Genomic DNA, 15192 nt, shown 5'->3' with positions numbered 1-15192 from the left:
TTGATCTTCTTTCTCTATGAGTAACATAAAAGACTCATTTATAGTCCGCTCCTCTCACTGTCCCGCACCTGAGGTCTGTAATTCTGAAGGCTCATGAAAGACTTTAGACAGCGCTGCTTTGGAGGTGACTCTGTCAAGGCATTGGGGGGTGTTTCTTTTCAGATTTCTTTCTGAAATGCCAGGTAGGGGGCCCCTTTCTTCAACTCTTGGCAGCTTTTCAGGGGTACTTGCGGAGCCATCCCTGTGAGTCACACCTTATTATCAAAGTTATGGTAGCTATTAGCTAAGAATTGGACCTGAGGGCAGGATTACAGAATTTTTCAGAAGGAAGTGTGAAAATTAGAACGATGGAATTATTTTGTAGAGACGGAGGTGTCAACGTTTATCCCATATTACGACAAGTGTGCCGCACGACAGACTGTCATGTCCTCACCCTCGGCAAATGTGGCCCAAATCACAGAGAAACACGAAACCCAAAATATCACACCAACTGAACCCCTGCACATGCCTGGGGGCTCTGTGGAATTCAGAAAAGAAGGGTCCTTTCTTCCAGGTTCCAGCCAGGTGTCGTGAGGAAGGCTGGTCTTTAGATAGTCCGTCTTTGCTCTTCAAGGGCAATGACTACATCAAAAAATGCTGGGAACGGAGTATGTGTGACAGTGTTTTCAAAGAAAGGTCAAATGTCGATGCCAAATATCAGCGTAGAAACATTCCATTTCTCTCAAAAACTCCCATCACAACTTCCCTGCATGTGCCCCAAATTTACAAAAACCGATTTTCCAAAGCGATGTTAATTGTACCAGGCACCGCTGAAATACGCAGTGGCTTACACTGAAAATCAGCATTTTATAAAACAGTAAGTGGGACCGAGTCTCCTAAACTTAACCGGAATGTGTTTGTTTTATTGTTTCACACCACTGATTGCTTGAACTGGGAACATGAATGAGAATGTATACTTTTACACATATTACATACTTACATCAAAAGGCCCCAGACACATCTCGTCCTGGAGATTATCACCTCTATTCCCAAGATTTTGCTATAAAGGGTGTCTTTAAATGTACATAGTTCCAATCTTTAGAAGAAAATTAAAGAGAATTCCGGTCTGTATTGTCTATTCTTTCTTTCTGCCTCTCTTTTCAGGTTAGCAGTTTATTTCTGCATTAATCACCCTGACAGAAGCAAGGCAACTCAATTTTCTGCTTCTGTAGGTAGGCACATCACTTTCTGTACAACAGTAGGCATGAAAAGGGCTGCAGCTAAGCTTTGGTTACTGGTGTAATTGAAATGCTATCCACACTATAGGGTGCATTAAAGTCAGATAACGACAGTTCCTGTGGCCAATTTAAGTAGCTTGACTTCCCTGGGAAAAAAAAAAATTGCCTGACAGATAAGGCAGACAAACTGGCTAATTCTCCAAGCATGTCTCTCATTGTGATCCTAGAAAAATGAGAAAAAAATGAATCACAGAACCACAAAATCAATTGACCCTCGGGTAGCTCATCAGGCAGCGAGCCTGATAAACCTAAAAGCTTTGTTAATGTCTGCCTGCCTGTGTCCCACAGATAGAGCACTTTGTAAATGAACCTGCTTTGATAAATATATTAAGGAAAGCTGTGAATAAAGCCAGAGACTTCTCATTTGTAAATACAACCTCTGCTACATGGAATTAGAATGATAAAGTGGAGTTCCATGTAATTAAGTTTGTATAAGGCCTGAAATCCGTGCAAATACTTCCCCTGAATTTTGAAAGAGAACTGTCAGTTCAATTAATCTGAACATCACCCCAAGAATGTACAGAACAAAATTAAGCTGCTGATAAAACCTGGGCCAGTATTTTGATAAGTAATTCCTATATCATTTCTTGGCCACTGTGATCATTTTATTTAATCCCTTCCCCCTCCTTTTTCCTCAGTTACCCTCTAAGCCATGTACAAAGGGTGGATGGCCCATGTACCACCATGCAAGTAATCTAAATCACGAGCTAAAAATGGAAAAAAAACAAACAAACCTTATTTTCTATTTTTAAAAAATTAGGCTAAATAAATACCTTTGAGGAGATACTAAAAAACCCTGTGTCTACATTGTTCCCAAGAGTCTAGACAAAAGAAACCTTTCCCAGAAACAGTGGCTTTTATGTGAGCACTGTGCAAAAAAACACACAGGCAACAATATTCGACAGGAATGAGCCAGGCAGAATTTGTGATTCAGCTGGAGAATTTTAAAGCCTAAGAGCTGATAAAAGTGAGGTTAGGGGAGAGGAGAAAGAAAGAAAGCGGCGTAAAGAGAAAAAGAAATGGTACAAACCCCACTTGCCTAGGCTATCTGTCCCTTACCATAGGGATAAATTTCACAACCTCAGGGAAGAAATGCAGAAGTTACCCTTGATTTCCTTTGTTCCAGGAACAAAACCAAGAAAGAGAGACAGAAAACAACAACAATTATTTAGGAATCCCACTTTAGTCAAGGGAGGAAGATCTTGGGGTCACTCACCAGTTGTTTACTTGCAGAATTGTCAGTCCCGTGTCCTGTGCTAACTGTTTCTTCTGCTCTTCGGAAGGGTACGGGTGCTGATGAAAAGACAAACATTTTAGAAGATGTATCAGAAGTTGGGAAAGAGGCATATACTTCTAAGCCTGAAACTACCCTGGGTGCTTTCTTTACTCTGCAGCTTGATTCTCCTCATCACATTTAAAAACATATTTAACTTGCTGACAGGTATGGACGGGAGCCAGTGAGGGCAAACCCAACTTCTTGTCACACTCCGTAGGACCAGCGATGCAAGCCCAGGTTCCTAGGTCACTCAGTGTTTTTGGTAAGTTGGGAGTGAAAAATATCCTGGAATGGCATCAGAATTCTAGGTGTCTCCATTCCTGTCTGTTTTACGGAGGAAGCTTGTAGAACCCACTTCCTTTTCTTCCTACTGGGTTTCTGTGGAATTCTTACCTATGCTACTTTTGACACACTGGTTGGCTTAACTATTATTTCTTATTATATATGAGGTTAACCATAGTAAAGAGTTCTTAGTCAGGGTAGGACTAGGATTCTTTAACTTTTACTGAGTAAGGCTCTAGGCTGTTGAGGTCAGGTACAATGACTTGCCCAGGCAACCCCTGTCCCCCACACCAGGCATACATTTGATACCCCAGGGAAGTAGGAACCAGGGCACGGAACTGATTCCTTCTTCCTACTGGGAATCAGTTCTGTGCCCTGGTTCCTATGGAATTTTTTCCATGTTAACTTCAAGTACCGCAACAAGAGAACAAAGCCATAGGTTTTCCGTTTTTAATTCTCTTCTCCACCATTTCAGCTCACTCACATTGAGAATGAACAGCGCTCCCATTATCCTCCTCTCTCTTTTCCTCTCTCATCTTGAAACCCAGGGTTGCTATTTTACAATCATACATCTCCTTCAAGAAGTCCTGTGCTGGAGGGCACGTAATCATGAAACGCATCTGTTACATAAGGTCCTGTTCAAAATTCACTGGTTGTCTTAAGCGGAAAGGTAAACTTTTATCCCCGTGCCAGCGTTGTTCAGAGATAGCCTTGAATCATAACTAATTGCCCACCAGCATTACTGAAGAGTCATGAGGGGGTTGGAGAGGTGGCTCAGTGCAAAAGAGCCTCCTACTTCTTCTGCAGAGGACTCAGATCAGTTCCCAGAATTCAGGTGGGAAGCTCAGAGCTGCCCGAAACTCCAGATCCATGGTATCTGGAGTCTCTGGGTTGTGATGGCACCTGTACTCTCATGTACCCCCCAAAAAAACACACATATTTATACACTCAATTAAGAGTAATACACATAAATCTTTACATTATTCTGATCATTCCAGCATTTGAAGGGGGGGATGTTTTTCCATCATCAAAGAACTCAGTTCTCAGGTAGCTCATCTTTCATAATAGCGTACATTATCTGAACTGTGCGTGATTGTTTATTCAAGAACCCTCATGTCATAGGTTCAACAAAATCCCCTGCATATCAAAAGGGTTAACCAGATCTGTATTAATATAGAAGGCAGGCTTTTAATATTCTGCAAATGTTAACAAAGAAAGATGATAATGTTGAGTTATTATGGGTTAAGCATAAAATGAAAATAAATTTTTCTGATTGCGAGGTGTTGACACTTTTTTGGCTAGGGCCCGCAGCCTGTTCCTTAAAGCTGTGTAATTACAGAAGGCTCTGCCCCTCCTTCCCCCTCCTGCTAGAGCTTCCCCACATTAGTAATGACCCCTTCACTGCTTCAAAAACCACTAATGGTCTTCAGCCGAGGCAAGAAAAATGAACAGGGTAAATTGGAATCCACAGTCAGTAATCTGCATCCTGTGAGGCTGCTTCGGCCACTCACACTCATTCTTGGCCATCAATCGCTGCCTGTCAGGTACTGCACTCTGCTTCCATGACAAATACTCCTCCTAACACTCCGATTCGTCCAAACAATGTAATTGTCCTCTATTCTCCTCTTGGTAATGGAGAAAATGAATGACTCACAAACAAGGACTGTTCATCGAAGGCGTAGAGGTGCTTTCAAACTGGAAGAGGCCTAGAGTACAAATTTTAATAGACTGAAAACACTGGTTGAGGAGCAAATGACAATTAAAAAAAACAAAAAACAAAAAACCTTCTTGTTAAGATAGTTCCTGATCAAATTCAAGGCAGTGGTCCCCCTTTGAGTTTCTGCCACTCTATGATTTTTGAGAGCCTAAGTTTATAGGTTGTTAGCCCAGGGGGAGAAATTGTGCAAACTGCAAAAATCAAAATGGAAATAAAGAGGCATTCCCCCAGATGTATAGAAAGAGGCTGGTAATATGTGCCTCGGTATGTTGTTTCTTTATTCAGCATCTGTGTGTGTGTGTGTGTGTCTGCCTTTGTCTCCCCCCCACCCCGACTTCTGCCATGTGTGTGTGTTTTCTTGTTTTCTGCATTTTCCCAAAAAAGTTCTGAAAAGTGTGAGGTGTGAGGTGTGTGTGTGTGTGTGTGTGTGTGTGTGTGCATGAGAGAGAGAGAATGGATGGAAAAAAGTAGTCTAGGAAAGGGAAGGCAGTAGACGTCACTAGATCATAGTAGTTACTAGAGAGCCAGTTCCTTCAAGTTTGACACTAAATTCTGATTGAAGAGCAAGAATGCTTTCTAGCGTTGTATTAGAAACACAGTCAAGTTTTGTACGGAATGTTATAAACAGTGCATTTTATCTTGGGAATCCCTTGCTGTACTTTCCTTATTTCACAAGCATGTTCAAATTCCATCCGGAATCATTAGAAACATTGGTACCTTACCAAATTCACCTTGCACAGATGGCTTTGTTTTTTAATTAATAGAGAATAAGTTTTAAGTTCTTTGAATGCCATTCTGTGGGTTTTGAGGACTCAGGATCCGTGCCCTTTTTATATACATGGGTGGCCCGCCGATCTGTAAGTGTCCTGGCAGCCGGCCACTGGACTCCTAAAATTAAAAGGTCGATTGAGAACAATCAGCTTTCGGAGGGAATGAAACGTGACAATGTGTTTCAGATTAATTTACAAGTATATGTTCGTATTTAAGGGCAAACCACGGGACTAAAGAACTTCTCTTGCGTGATCTATCGTGTGCATGCTTTATTGGGACAGACATCATGTTGAAATAATAAACAGGGGAAGCCTTCACTCCTTCTTTGATGTGTATTACTAAATGTCTGGCTGGCTCAAATTTAAAATAAACTTCGGTATGTTTGCACTTGGAAACTGGAAGTGGGCCACAAGCAGTAATTTGTTGTCAATCGCCATGTTCTTGGCCTAAAGCTATAGTTTTGACTATTCACCGTTGGGGGCCAACTCACTTGGGTCCAATGGCCCAGAGGTGGTTCAGTTTAATCCTAAGAGCACACGTTGTAATCCAATAGCAATGGTGAAACCCTTCATCAATACAACACTAAAGGTTAAGGATTTTCACATCTCAAAATAACTCCAAGGCCCCCAATGAATAAAAGCACATCCAAAAGGTCTCCTTACTTGGAATATCAACTAACAAAGGTTGGGAAAATGAAAAGGGCATGTATAGCTCATGATTCCATGGAGAGGGAAAATGTTCCTTAATGACTTCTCATGTGCAAATTCACTTGAAAGCAAGATGTCTTTATCAAAGGTTGCTACAGGGCTCCCCTCCTTTCTTTTAGGGTAGACCAAGCACGTAGTACCTGGTAGATCAACGATATGGAGGCAGAGCTACAGCAGCCTTACATATATCCCTGGGGCATTGGGGTGAAAAAGACATCTAATAATCATCACTTCTGACTAGCCCCCTCTCTAGTAACGTCTGAACTAGAACTGGTTGGTCACGGATTTCATTCTGTGCTACAGAGATTTATGCTGATGCTGTCAAATTCTAAGTGATACTTCAGCTCAGCCCACAAACTAGAAACGCACAGTGAGTGAAAAAGGGAGTGGTTTGCAAGATTAAAGCACTGTGCGTCACCTAAACATCTCCATCAGCTGGGTTGAAGTAGAATGAAATGTGACTTTGTTTGCTAAGCCAGGGGTGGGGAGATGCAGCGGGTTGGGAGTTGGGTAGTACATCCCAGCACTAGGGAAGCGCATGCAAGTTGAGGTCTGTGTTGGAGGCCAGCCTGGTCTAAGTAGGGAGTTCCAGGCCTGGCAGGTCTACATACTTTGTAAAAGTTACTCGTGTAAGGATGTCACACAACAGAAAAATGGTCAAGCAACTTGCTGTGGAGAACAATTAGGTGGGAGAAATTCCTGTTACCATGACAATGATGACTTCCTTTTCCCAACTCCTCTCTCTAACACACTCACTCTACAGTGTTAAATCAGGTAACTTTTTAATATATATTTTTTTAAATTATCTTTCTCATTGATTTCTGTTGTTTTCTCTAAGGTTTTATTTTAAACTGTGTGTGTGGAGGGCTGTCTTGTGAGTTCGGTTGTTCTTGGAGATTAGAAGCACTGGCTTCCCCTTCATCTAGCATTATAGGTGGTTGTAAGCTGCTGAATGTGTATGTTGAGCCAAACTTAGGTGCTTTGCAAGAACACGCTCTCAGCTTCTGAGCCATCTTGTCACCCCTGCGATCTTATCTTGAATTTGATTGTGTTAGTTACGCAGGAAACCCTAAAAGTAATTTCCCCAACGTGGACAAAGACACTGCTTTGGGAGAATATCATTTAGCGAATTAGAAACATACTTACTGGGTTTTTGTAAACAAACCCAGGACTTATCCTTTGCGCAAATAAATACATCTTCTAATGAAAAGTCAAATCAAAGTCACTTGTCATTAATTTAGCAACTTTTTCTTATGTGATCAACAATTCCTATACCATGAATAGAACGTACATTTTCATCAGTTTTAAAGATGAAACATAAAATAACAACACAAAAGGTATTTTAAAGCTCCTCCACAGCTTTGTTTCTCAAGGTAATATTTTTCACCACTAAATTTTCAAAGAACTTTACTAGATATTTATAATTTTATGTCTTCACTGCCCTGACTTATTCACATCTCTCCTGAGCATAACTTTCCAACAAGAACGTTTACGGTGGATTTTTCACTTTTGTAGTCCTATTCTCTTATTGCTTTTCTATTTTTTTTTTTTTTAAACAGGTTCTTACTATATAGCTCAGGCTGACTTGGAACTCTCTATGAAGACCAGGCTGGCCTCAGACTTAAGAGTTCTACCTGCCTCTGCCTCCCTAGGGCTTGAACTAAAGGCTCCTTTCCCATTGCTTCAGTGTGTTTGTAGAAAGAATGGCGAGCCCAGCCATGGGCCCTCTTTCAAGTCCTGTCAGTAGTACTTTCATACTGGGCCAGAGATATTTGTCTAGGATGCTAAAATAATGGGGTTTGTAGAGCTGTACCTGAGACGGTAAGCATCTAAGCAATCATAATAGCAGAATTTATGTCGGTTAATTCCAATTCTCTTCCCCTGTTACCGCCCAGAATCATTTCTGACGCAAGACAAACTGACTGAGCAAAATCACAGCATTAATTCTCAGTTGACTTTTGAAAGTCACTAATTTTGGAGATTATACAGCTGAGGCTACATTCTTCACTTTTTACCAGCTTGCTAGAGATAACACCTCTCTCAAACGGCTATGATAACAACTGCATACCTATTTATTAGAAATTTGAAGAGCATTTTTGCCAAAGTATTGGCTCTTCATTGGAACCCCTCAGATACCTGATAGGTGATGAAATGGGATAAAGGCTTGGCACCTCTGTCTTTAGATCATGCCTGTCATCTTTGTTCCTTCAATCTTAGGATCATACTCCATGAGTTCTGAATATGAGAATGCTGATCATTTGAGAACTGTTTAATTCAGGGCTAACTTCAGCAATTGCTCTTTGGAGCTGGCATGAATTTCTCCCACCCTGCCCGGGGCTTTCGTTGCATGAAAGAACCTGAAGTCCAGGGCCTAGAATAAACAACAAGGCTAGGACATTCACACAAGATGATGACACCAGAAGTCACTTAGCAGTTCCTAAGTGAGGCTGACTGCCCTTTAGCCCACCAAGTACAAGGCCAGCATGTTTATACACCGGAAGAACATCTTTGAAACTGTGCCCATGACTAATTGACAATTATAGAAGTTCAGCCCACCCCCGAAAAATCAATAAAAGCCTACTGCTCCTTCTGCTAAGCCAGCAGCCTGAGCATTTCTCCTTCTCCCTTCTTTTCTTTCTTCTTCTCTCCCTTTTCTCTTCTCTCCTTCTTCCTTCCTTTTTTGCTTTATTTCCTTCTGCTCTTCCCCTTCCCCTTTCCTCCTTTTTTCTTCCCCCATTTTGCTTTTCTGAGACAGTCTTACTCTGTAGCCTAGCTCAGGTTGCCAGGCTAGATAGAACTCAGTTTTGAAGCTTACATCTCGAGCTCATGGCAGTCTTCTTGCCTTCTGAATGAGGAGATTGTAGGCACAAACGACTCTGCCCAGCACCGGTCGCCTTTGATTATTGTTTGCTCAACTTCTGCTTACAAGCTCAAGTTCCAAAAATGGAGTTCAGACTTTCCTCCTCATAATATACGGTGTGGTACTGTTTCTACTGCTTCTACACCATTAGACACTGCCTTTTGCTATCATTCTTGATTTTAATAAGACTTCTCCATTCCACTTTTCCCATTTTCCATCGAGGTATATTCCCCCCCTTTCTTTTGCTAACAGTGCTTTGATTTTTACCTGGGGAATATGCTAAGCTATGATAAAGTGGCTCCAGCCTTAGCCAATCAGCGTGGTTAACTATGCTGTTTTCGTGGAAGACATCCAAGTTAGATTAAGGAATTTCATCATGAGACTACCAAATGGCTCTTTCTTCACTGCAAAATCCTACATAGCAGGATATGTGCTTGGTGTAGGAATAAACTTTGTTGCCATCAAACGAGGTGAAAGAACCTGACTGTGAAGAGATCTCCTTCAGACAACAGATTTCTTTTAGCATTTCTACACCTGGATATAAATTTACCTAAAACTGGACTGCCTTCACCTTCAGTCACTTGGACCAAAAAATTAGTCAGAACTAACACGCACAGCTCCATTCAGATTATCTGGGTTTTTCTGTGTTTTTTTTCTCTGTCCCCCCAGGCCAGATAAAATTGATCACTTATCTTATTGTATATTTGTAAGATGAGGAGGCAAAGATAGAGGATGAAGGAAAAGAAACAGGAGAGGAACAGGGTTCATCATTCTGCTTTGTCAAGCACAGCTCAAGATTTTAAACCATTTGTCCAACTTGTGATCGTAGCTGATTCAAACATCACAAAATCAGAAAGATAGAACTCTGGACATGCAATGAACGTGGAATTTCAATTTAGATTTTTTTTTTAAATCTAAATTGGAAAAGCAAAATGTGAGGTAGAATTGCGAAGCTGTCTCCATACAATGACCACATAGAGCATCAACTTGCTTCTTGTGTAAAGTGGAAAATCTTAAGGGTTGTAAGTATAAATTTGCTCGCCAAAATGCCTGAGAAATGCTTAATTGAAAAAAAAAAAAACATATAGTAACCCGAGGACATGATGATATGAAACAACAGAGACCACTGCAATCATCAGGCTGATTCAGAGTTATTTGATTTAAATTCCAGAGGGAAATGTATTTCACATAATATGCGATTCTTACATGTTCATCATTTCCACAGTCTTGGCATCTCCAACCTTCCAAACAAACAGTGGGGAAACCCCCAGAGCCGGAAGAAATCCACTTTCCTCCAAACCCTGTCTTCCCTCTTCTCTCATGTTTTCCTCTCCTCATCTTTATGTAAACATGTGCACTCGAGCAACTTCCCTCACTAATCTGAAAAATCATCCGAGAGCCAAGTTCATGTCTTTTGAACCTTGAATTTTTGTAGCGCTTAGCACTGGGCTTTCCCTGTAGTATGTCTTTGGTGAGCAAAGGCATTCCTTCCAAATGTGAGAGTTTTTTGATAGAAGGGCTGCTTTTGCTGTATAGACAGTGAATAAATCCTGAGACAAATTTGGAAAGGTTCAGATAGTCATTTAACTGTTTTAACAACATGATATTTGGGTATTTGAAAACATCTGAGATTCCCCATCTTTATCCAGATGTTTGGTGTCATGGAAACACAAGCTTCAAATTCAAATGAGTAGTTTCTAAATTTTTGTTCAGTGCCAGAATGTATTTGGGAGAAAGGAAATGTGGCTATTTATGGAAGGCTCATTTTCATTTAAGTTTATGTGGAAGTAAATAGATAAAATTATAACAACTGCAGCTTCTAAAATTGAGAGAAAAATTAAGGGATTTTAATAGTGGTTGGATTCTAAAATATTAGTGTTTCGTTGCCTTGGAAGCCACAGTGGAGAGGCCAAAGAACAAAGAGAGCTAAATGTGGTGGGCCATGCCCATAATTCCAAAATTCCAAAATGATAGAAAGAGGCAGAGGAGTTTGAGTTTAAGGCTGGCCTAAGTTACATAGCAATACCTTGTCTAAAAAAAAAAAAAACACAGACATAGACACACACACATATACACAGACGCACAGACACACACACTCTCTCTCTCACACATACACACACATCACAAAAAAGCCACACACCCATACAACCCACAAAAAAAAAAAGAAAACAATGAGGAGAAGGGGCTGGGGATAATGAATGTGGAATTGTGGAGATTTTCTAGGTTGGAAGAGAGAATTGAGGAGAATTGAAGAGAGAATTGGAAGGAAGAATTGTGATGCTACTCAACAGGAGAGTGTTTGTCTAACAAGCAAGAGGCACCCAAAAGGAAAAAAAAAGAGAGAGAAAACATAACAACAGAAAAGGTGAAAATAGCAGAGAGAGGGGGACCTTAGGCCTGTAACTCCAGACCCTGGAGAAACTGAGGCAGAAAGATGGAAGTTTAAGTCTCACCAGGGTAAACCACTGTCAACATCAAAAGCCAGTCCTGAGCTGGGGCTACATTTCTGTGAGAACTGAGGGGGTATCATCTGAGCTACTAAAGCTAAGACTAAAGGAAAAAAAGTGTTTAGAATCACACAGAAATCCTTCTCTGCATTTTCAAGATCCGTTACATGATCATCTTCTAACGGTTTAGACAGGGCTTATCTAGTAGGAGGGAAGAGATTATGCAATGGCCAGATACAATTGATACTCACTTTACTTCTCAACTCCAAAACAGAGTCCGAAAATGTGTTAGAGAAACATTGCTGAAGCCATTTGCAAAGAAGACTTCCATTTTAAACACAACAAAAGTAATTATTTTCCTACTGACTAAGGCTTAAAAGCTCAGTAGAGTTTTATTTTGAACACAAGGGCAGTATATTCGCAGGGTTAGAGAAAGATAATTTTTATTTAACATTTGTTAGGATGCTCCCATGAGCTGCTTGGCCATGCATGTTACACTGCCTCCTTGCCTAATGGCAATCTTACTAAATGAACCCAAAGTCCCAAATAAGGCCTTGACTCATTTCACATTTCTACACCATGATCAAATTAATATTTTATGGGGCCGCACTGTTCTACAGCCAGACCACTTTTCCAAAAAATTGAATTTTGTGCTTATTTATTTTATGGATCATTTGTTGAAATAGATTTCAAAACAGGTTTAGGCTATTTAGATTTTCCAGTGAACTGCAAACGAAAACCTCACACACTCAGAACTGAAAAAGGACATCAGAGGCCATCTAATCCAAGCTTCTCATTTTATGCCTAATGAAACTCAGGCTGGGGAGACAAAATCGCTTGCCCAGTGGTTTGCCCAGTTGGCATCTCTTCTTTTAAGAGCCTCAAGAGATCCCCAGAAAGAAGGTATTTCAAGTTACAGAACCTCAAAGAACATTTTTTTTTTTAATAGAAGACCTTAATTCTATGTAGGAATTACAAATACCAACGCTCAGATTTGGCTGTGTTAGTTCCTTAGTAACACAGACACCCTCTCTGAACTTTCCCTACTTGCCATACTACCCTGCCAGTGTTTGATTACTTGTTCTAAGTTTAGACTCATTTCTCATTGAAAGCAGAGTCCAGATAGCCAGATTTGACTTCCAGAATCTAGACCACTGCATGGCCTGTTAAAGTATCCAATACCCATGGGTCTAACTAATCAAGTTTGAAAATACAGTTATGTGAACTCTTTGCCTAAAAATTATACTTTTTGAAATTAGAGAAATGGGAATTGGTTAAGCTGAAGAGCTAGAGAGCAGAAGAGAGGGGAGACTAAAGAGAAAGGCCACGCAAAGAGGAAGGAAGCACCAGCTTCGTGACCACACAGTACTTGATAGCCACAGTCAGCTCTTCCAGAGGAAGCTTTTCTATGACTGGATGACACCAGGGAAGTCAGATCACACAACGAGGAGCAAGGAAGTTTCCATTAACGTTTGATTTCTTTTTGTTAAACAAGTATTCAGTTGTCCAACAAAGCAACAAACCTTAGCATGAGGTACATATTTGAATGATGGGATACATATATCTTATCTTCTGCAACAATCCTACTTAAAAGACCCAGATACACTGCCACGGGAGGCTGAGTGGAAGGAAGTGAGGATTGTCGATTCACCTAGGATGATATCCCTTTGGTAACTTAAAGTCTGGATAGAATCAAATGTGGGATTAATAGCAAAGGAATTCTAAAGAAACATTAAAAGCTATAAAACAATTCCAGTTTGCTTATTCCAGTTTTATCTGCATGAACTCTGTAATGAATAATTTCATTTGACATTCCATAAAAATGCATCAAAGATCTGGCTTGACAGGAGAAAGCTTGCAGGATTTGAGGAGGAAGAGGTTATTTAAACAGTGCTATCTTTTTTTTAAAAAAATGTAGAGTGAGCATTGAGACTGTTTCGATATTATCTTCCTTGCTCATCTTGGAGCACATGCTAAAAGGGAGAATATTCATTTAAAAAGTATTTTTAAAAACCCCCAAACAACAAAAACAAAAAGGAGGATGTGTTATAAACTGGGGCTTTCTCAGATGGACAATCACAGTGAAAAGAAAATGGCCAATAACCATTTCTCCCATGACCACTTGTTTCTATGAAACAGGTTCTCATCAGGGAACTTTAAAGAAACACTGTTTCTTAATAGGATCATGCTTACACTCCAAAGTTCACCAAACAAAAACTCAAAAAAAAAAATGTGTAAGACATCATCATTTAGAAACTCAGCTAGTAGATGTAGAATTACATAAAAGCTGCTTTTTGCATAAGACCAATATCTAGCTATAATTATTTCGAAGAAAACTCTTTTTCAAAAAGTTTGAAAAACATCTGACTTTCTTCCTGTTTAAATTATAAGCCTGCGTTTCAATGTGTTTTAGGATTTAAGAATTTCTTAAATGTTGAAGAAATATTGCTAATAATCAGATACCCAAATACAGGAAAGTAAGACAAAGATACCCTCCTACTGTTTGCCCTAGTTACGCATCTACTAGTAAATAAAGCCACCAACTGATAACCACAGTGAGAAAGTGCTTAACTGGGCCATCCAAAAGTTCAGTTAGCAGTATTTGTTTTGGAATTTCCCAGGGTTTTATCTTATCAATTTGTTCTTCCTTCCCCTTTTTAGAGCAGCCTGTGTAGTTAAAGTTAACTAATTCAAGACAGGGACAATGTTAGGTGCTGCCAAGCAGTTATTTGTTGTACTAATGGGCCTATTTACTATTTCAACGAAGCCACAGCATGCAGATAGTGTATAAATAAAGTCTAGGTGAAGAAAGAAAAAAAAATCACATTGTGAGCCTCTGATATGTAGACCCTATCAACTAATTACTAGATAGTATAGCTTTCAAATGTCTTTTTATTATACCTACCCATACATTTCTTCTAGTTTTAAATGTATAAAACTGTTCAGTTACCCAATCTATATTATAAATAAACAGATTCATATATATGTACATACGTATATATTCATGGTGTTTGACTGACTAAACATTCACACATTCAGGATTAAAGTGACCAAATGCTAAAATATGAAAGTGCTTGGTAGTATTTAAGTTTTGGCACTGTGACTGAATGGTACGCCGAGTGAGTCCAAAGAAGTTAGACATTTATGGACTAAAAGAAAACACAGGGACTGGTGAGATGGCTCAGCAGGTGAAGGCGCTTTCTACCAAGAATGCCAAATACTACCAATATTGTCAAACTGAGTTTGATCCACGGGACCCACACCCATGTGAGAGAACCGACTCTCATAGATTATCCTCTGACCCCTAATTGGGTGTCATGGCACCTTTGTCCCAATCCTCAATAAATTAAAAAAAAAGTAATTAAAAAAGAAAATACAGACATCAAAATTAAAAGGGGTTTGTCAAAACAATAAAGTAATTTAATAATATGTTTACAATTTACTGAAGTATTAGTATGTAGTAATTTTTTTTTTAAATTGACCAACGAATCAGAAAATACTAAGATAAGGATGTCTTGTAGGTTGGATAAACAAGGTGAGTTCAAGAGAAAATAGTCTTCTAATTAGTTCTCTATGTTTGCATTTGCTTATCAACTTGAATTTTTTTTCTGAATCAAATAATTATTTCAGAGAAGTTTTATTATGTATTAAAATACATGTAACTGTTTCTCTTAATATTAAAGTTCAAAGCATGCATACAATTTCTTCAAAACCATAATATCCAGTAAATTTGTGTTATTTTTTCTCTCTTGCTTTATCCTTTCTGAATTTATTTTTTTTTATTTTTCTTTATTAATTACACTTTACTCACTTTTTCTATGACAATTTACTGCATTTTAAAAATTTAAATGATAA

The 15192-nt window shown here is 39.4% G+C and overlaps 1 protein-coding gene across 7 annotated transcripts in view; it reads right to left on the bottom strand.

Annotated features, from left to right (window-relative positions):
- The window catches only part of Meis2 (Meis homeobox 2), a 203288-nt gene that overhangs the window by 53424 nt on the left and 134672 nt on the right, over positions 1 to 15192 (bottom strand). For all 7 annotated transcript variants that reach the window (XM_060371782.1, XM_060371780.1, XM_060371781.1 and 4 more), the window contains one exon: positions 2494 to 2570. In XM_060371782.1, the coding sequence (XP_060227765.1) occupies positions 2494 to 2570 (77 nt within the window). The remainder of the gene's footprint in view (positions 1 to 2493; positions 2571 to 15192) is intronic.

Source organism: Meriones unguiculatus, chromosome 18, assembly GCF_030254825.1.
Source record: "Meriones unguiculatus strain TT.TT164.6M chromosome 18, Bangor_MerUng_6.1, whole genome shotgun sequence".
NCBI lineage: Eukaryota > Metazoa > Chordata > Mammalia > Rodentia > Muridae > Meriones > Meriones unguiculatus.
This window is presented reverse-complemented; position numbering and strand designations above follow the sequence as displayed.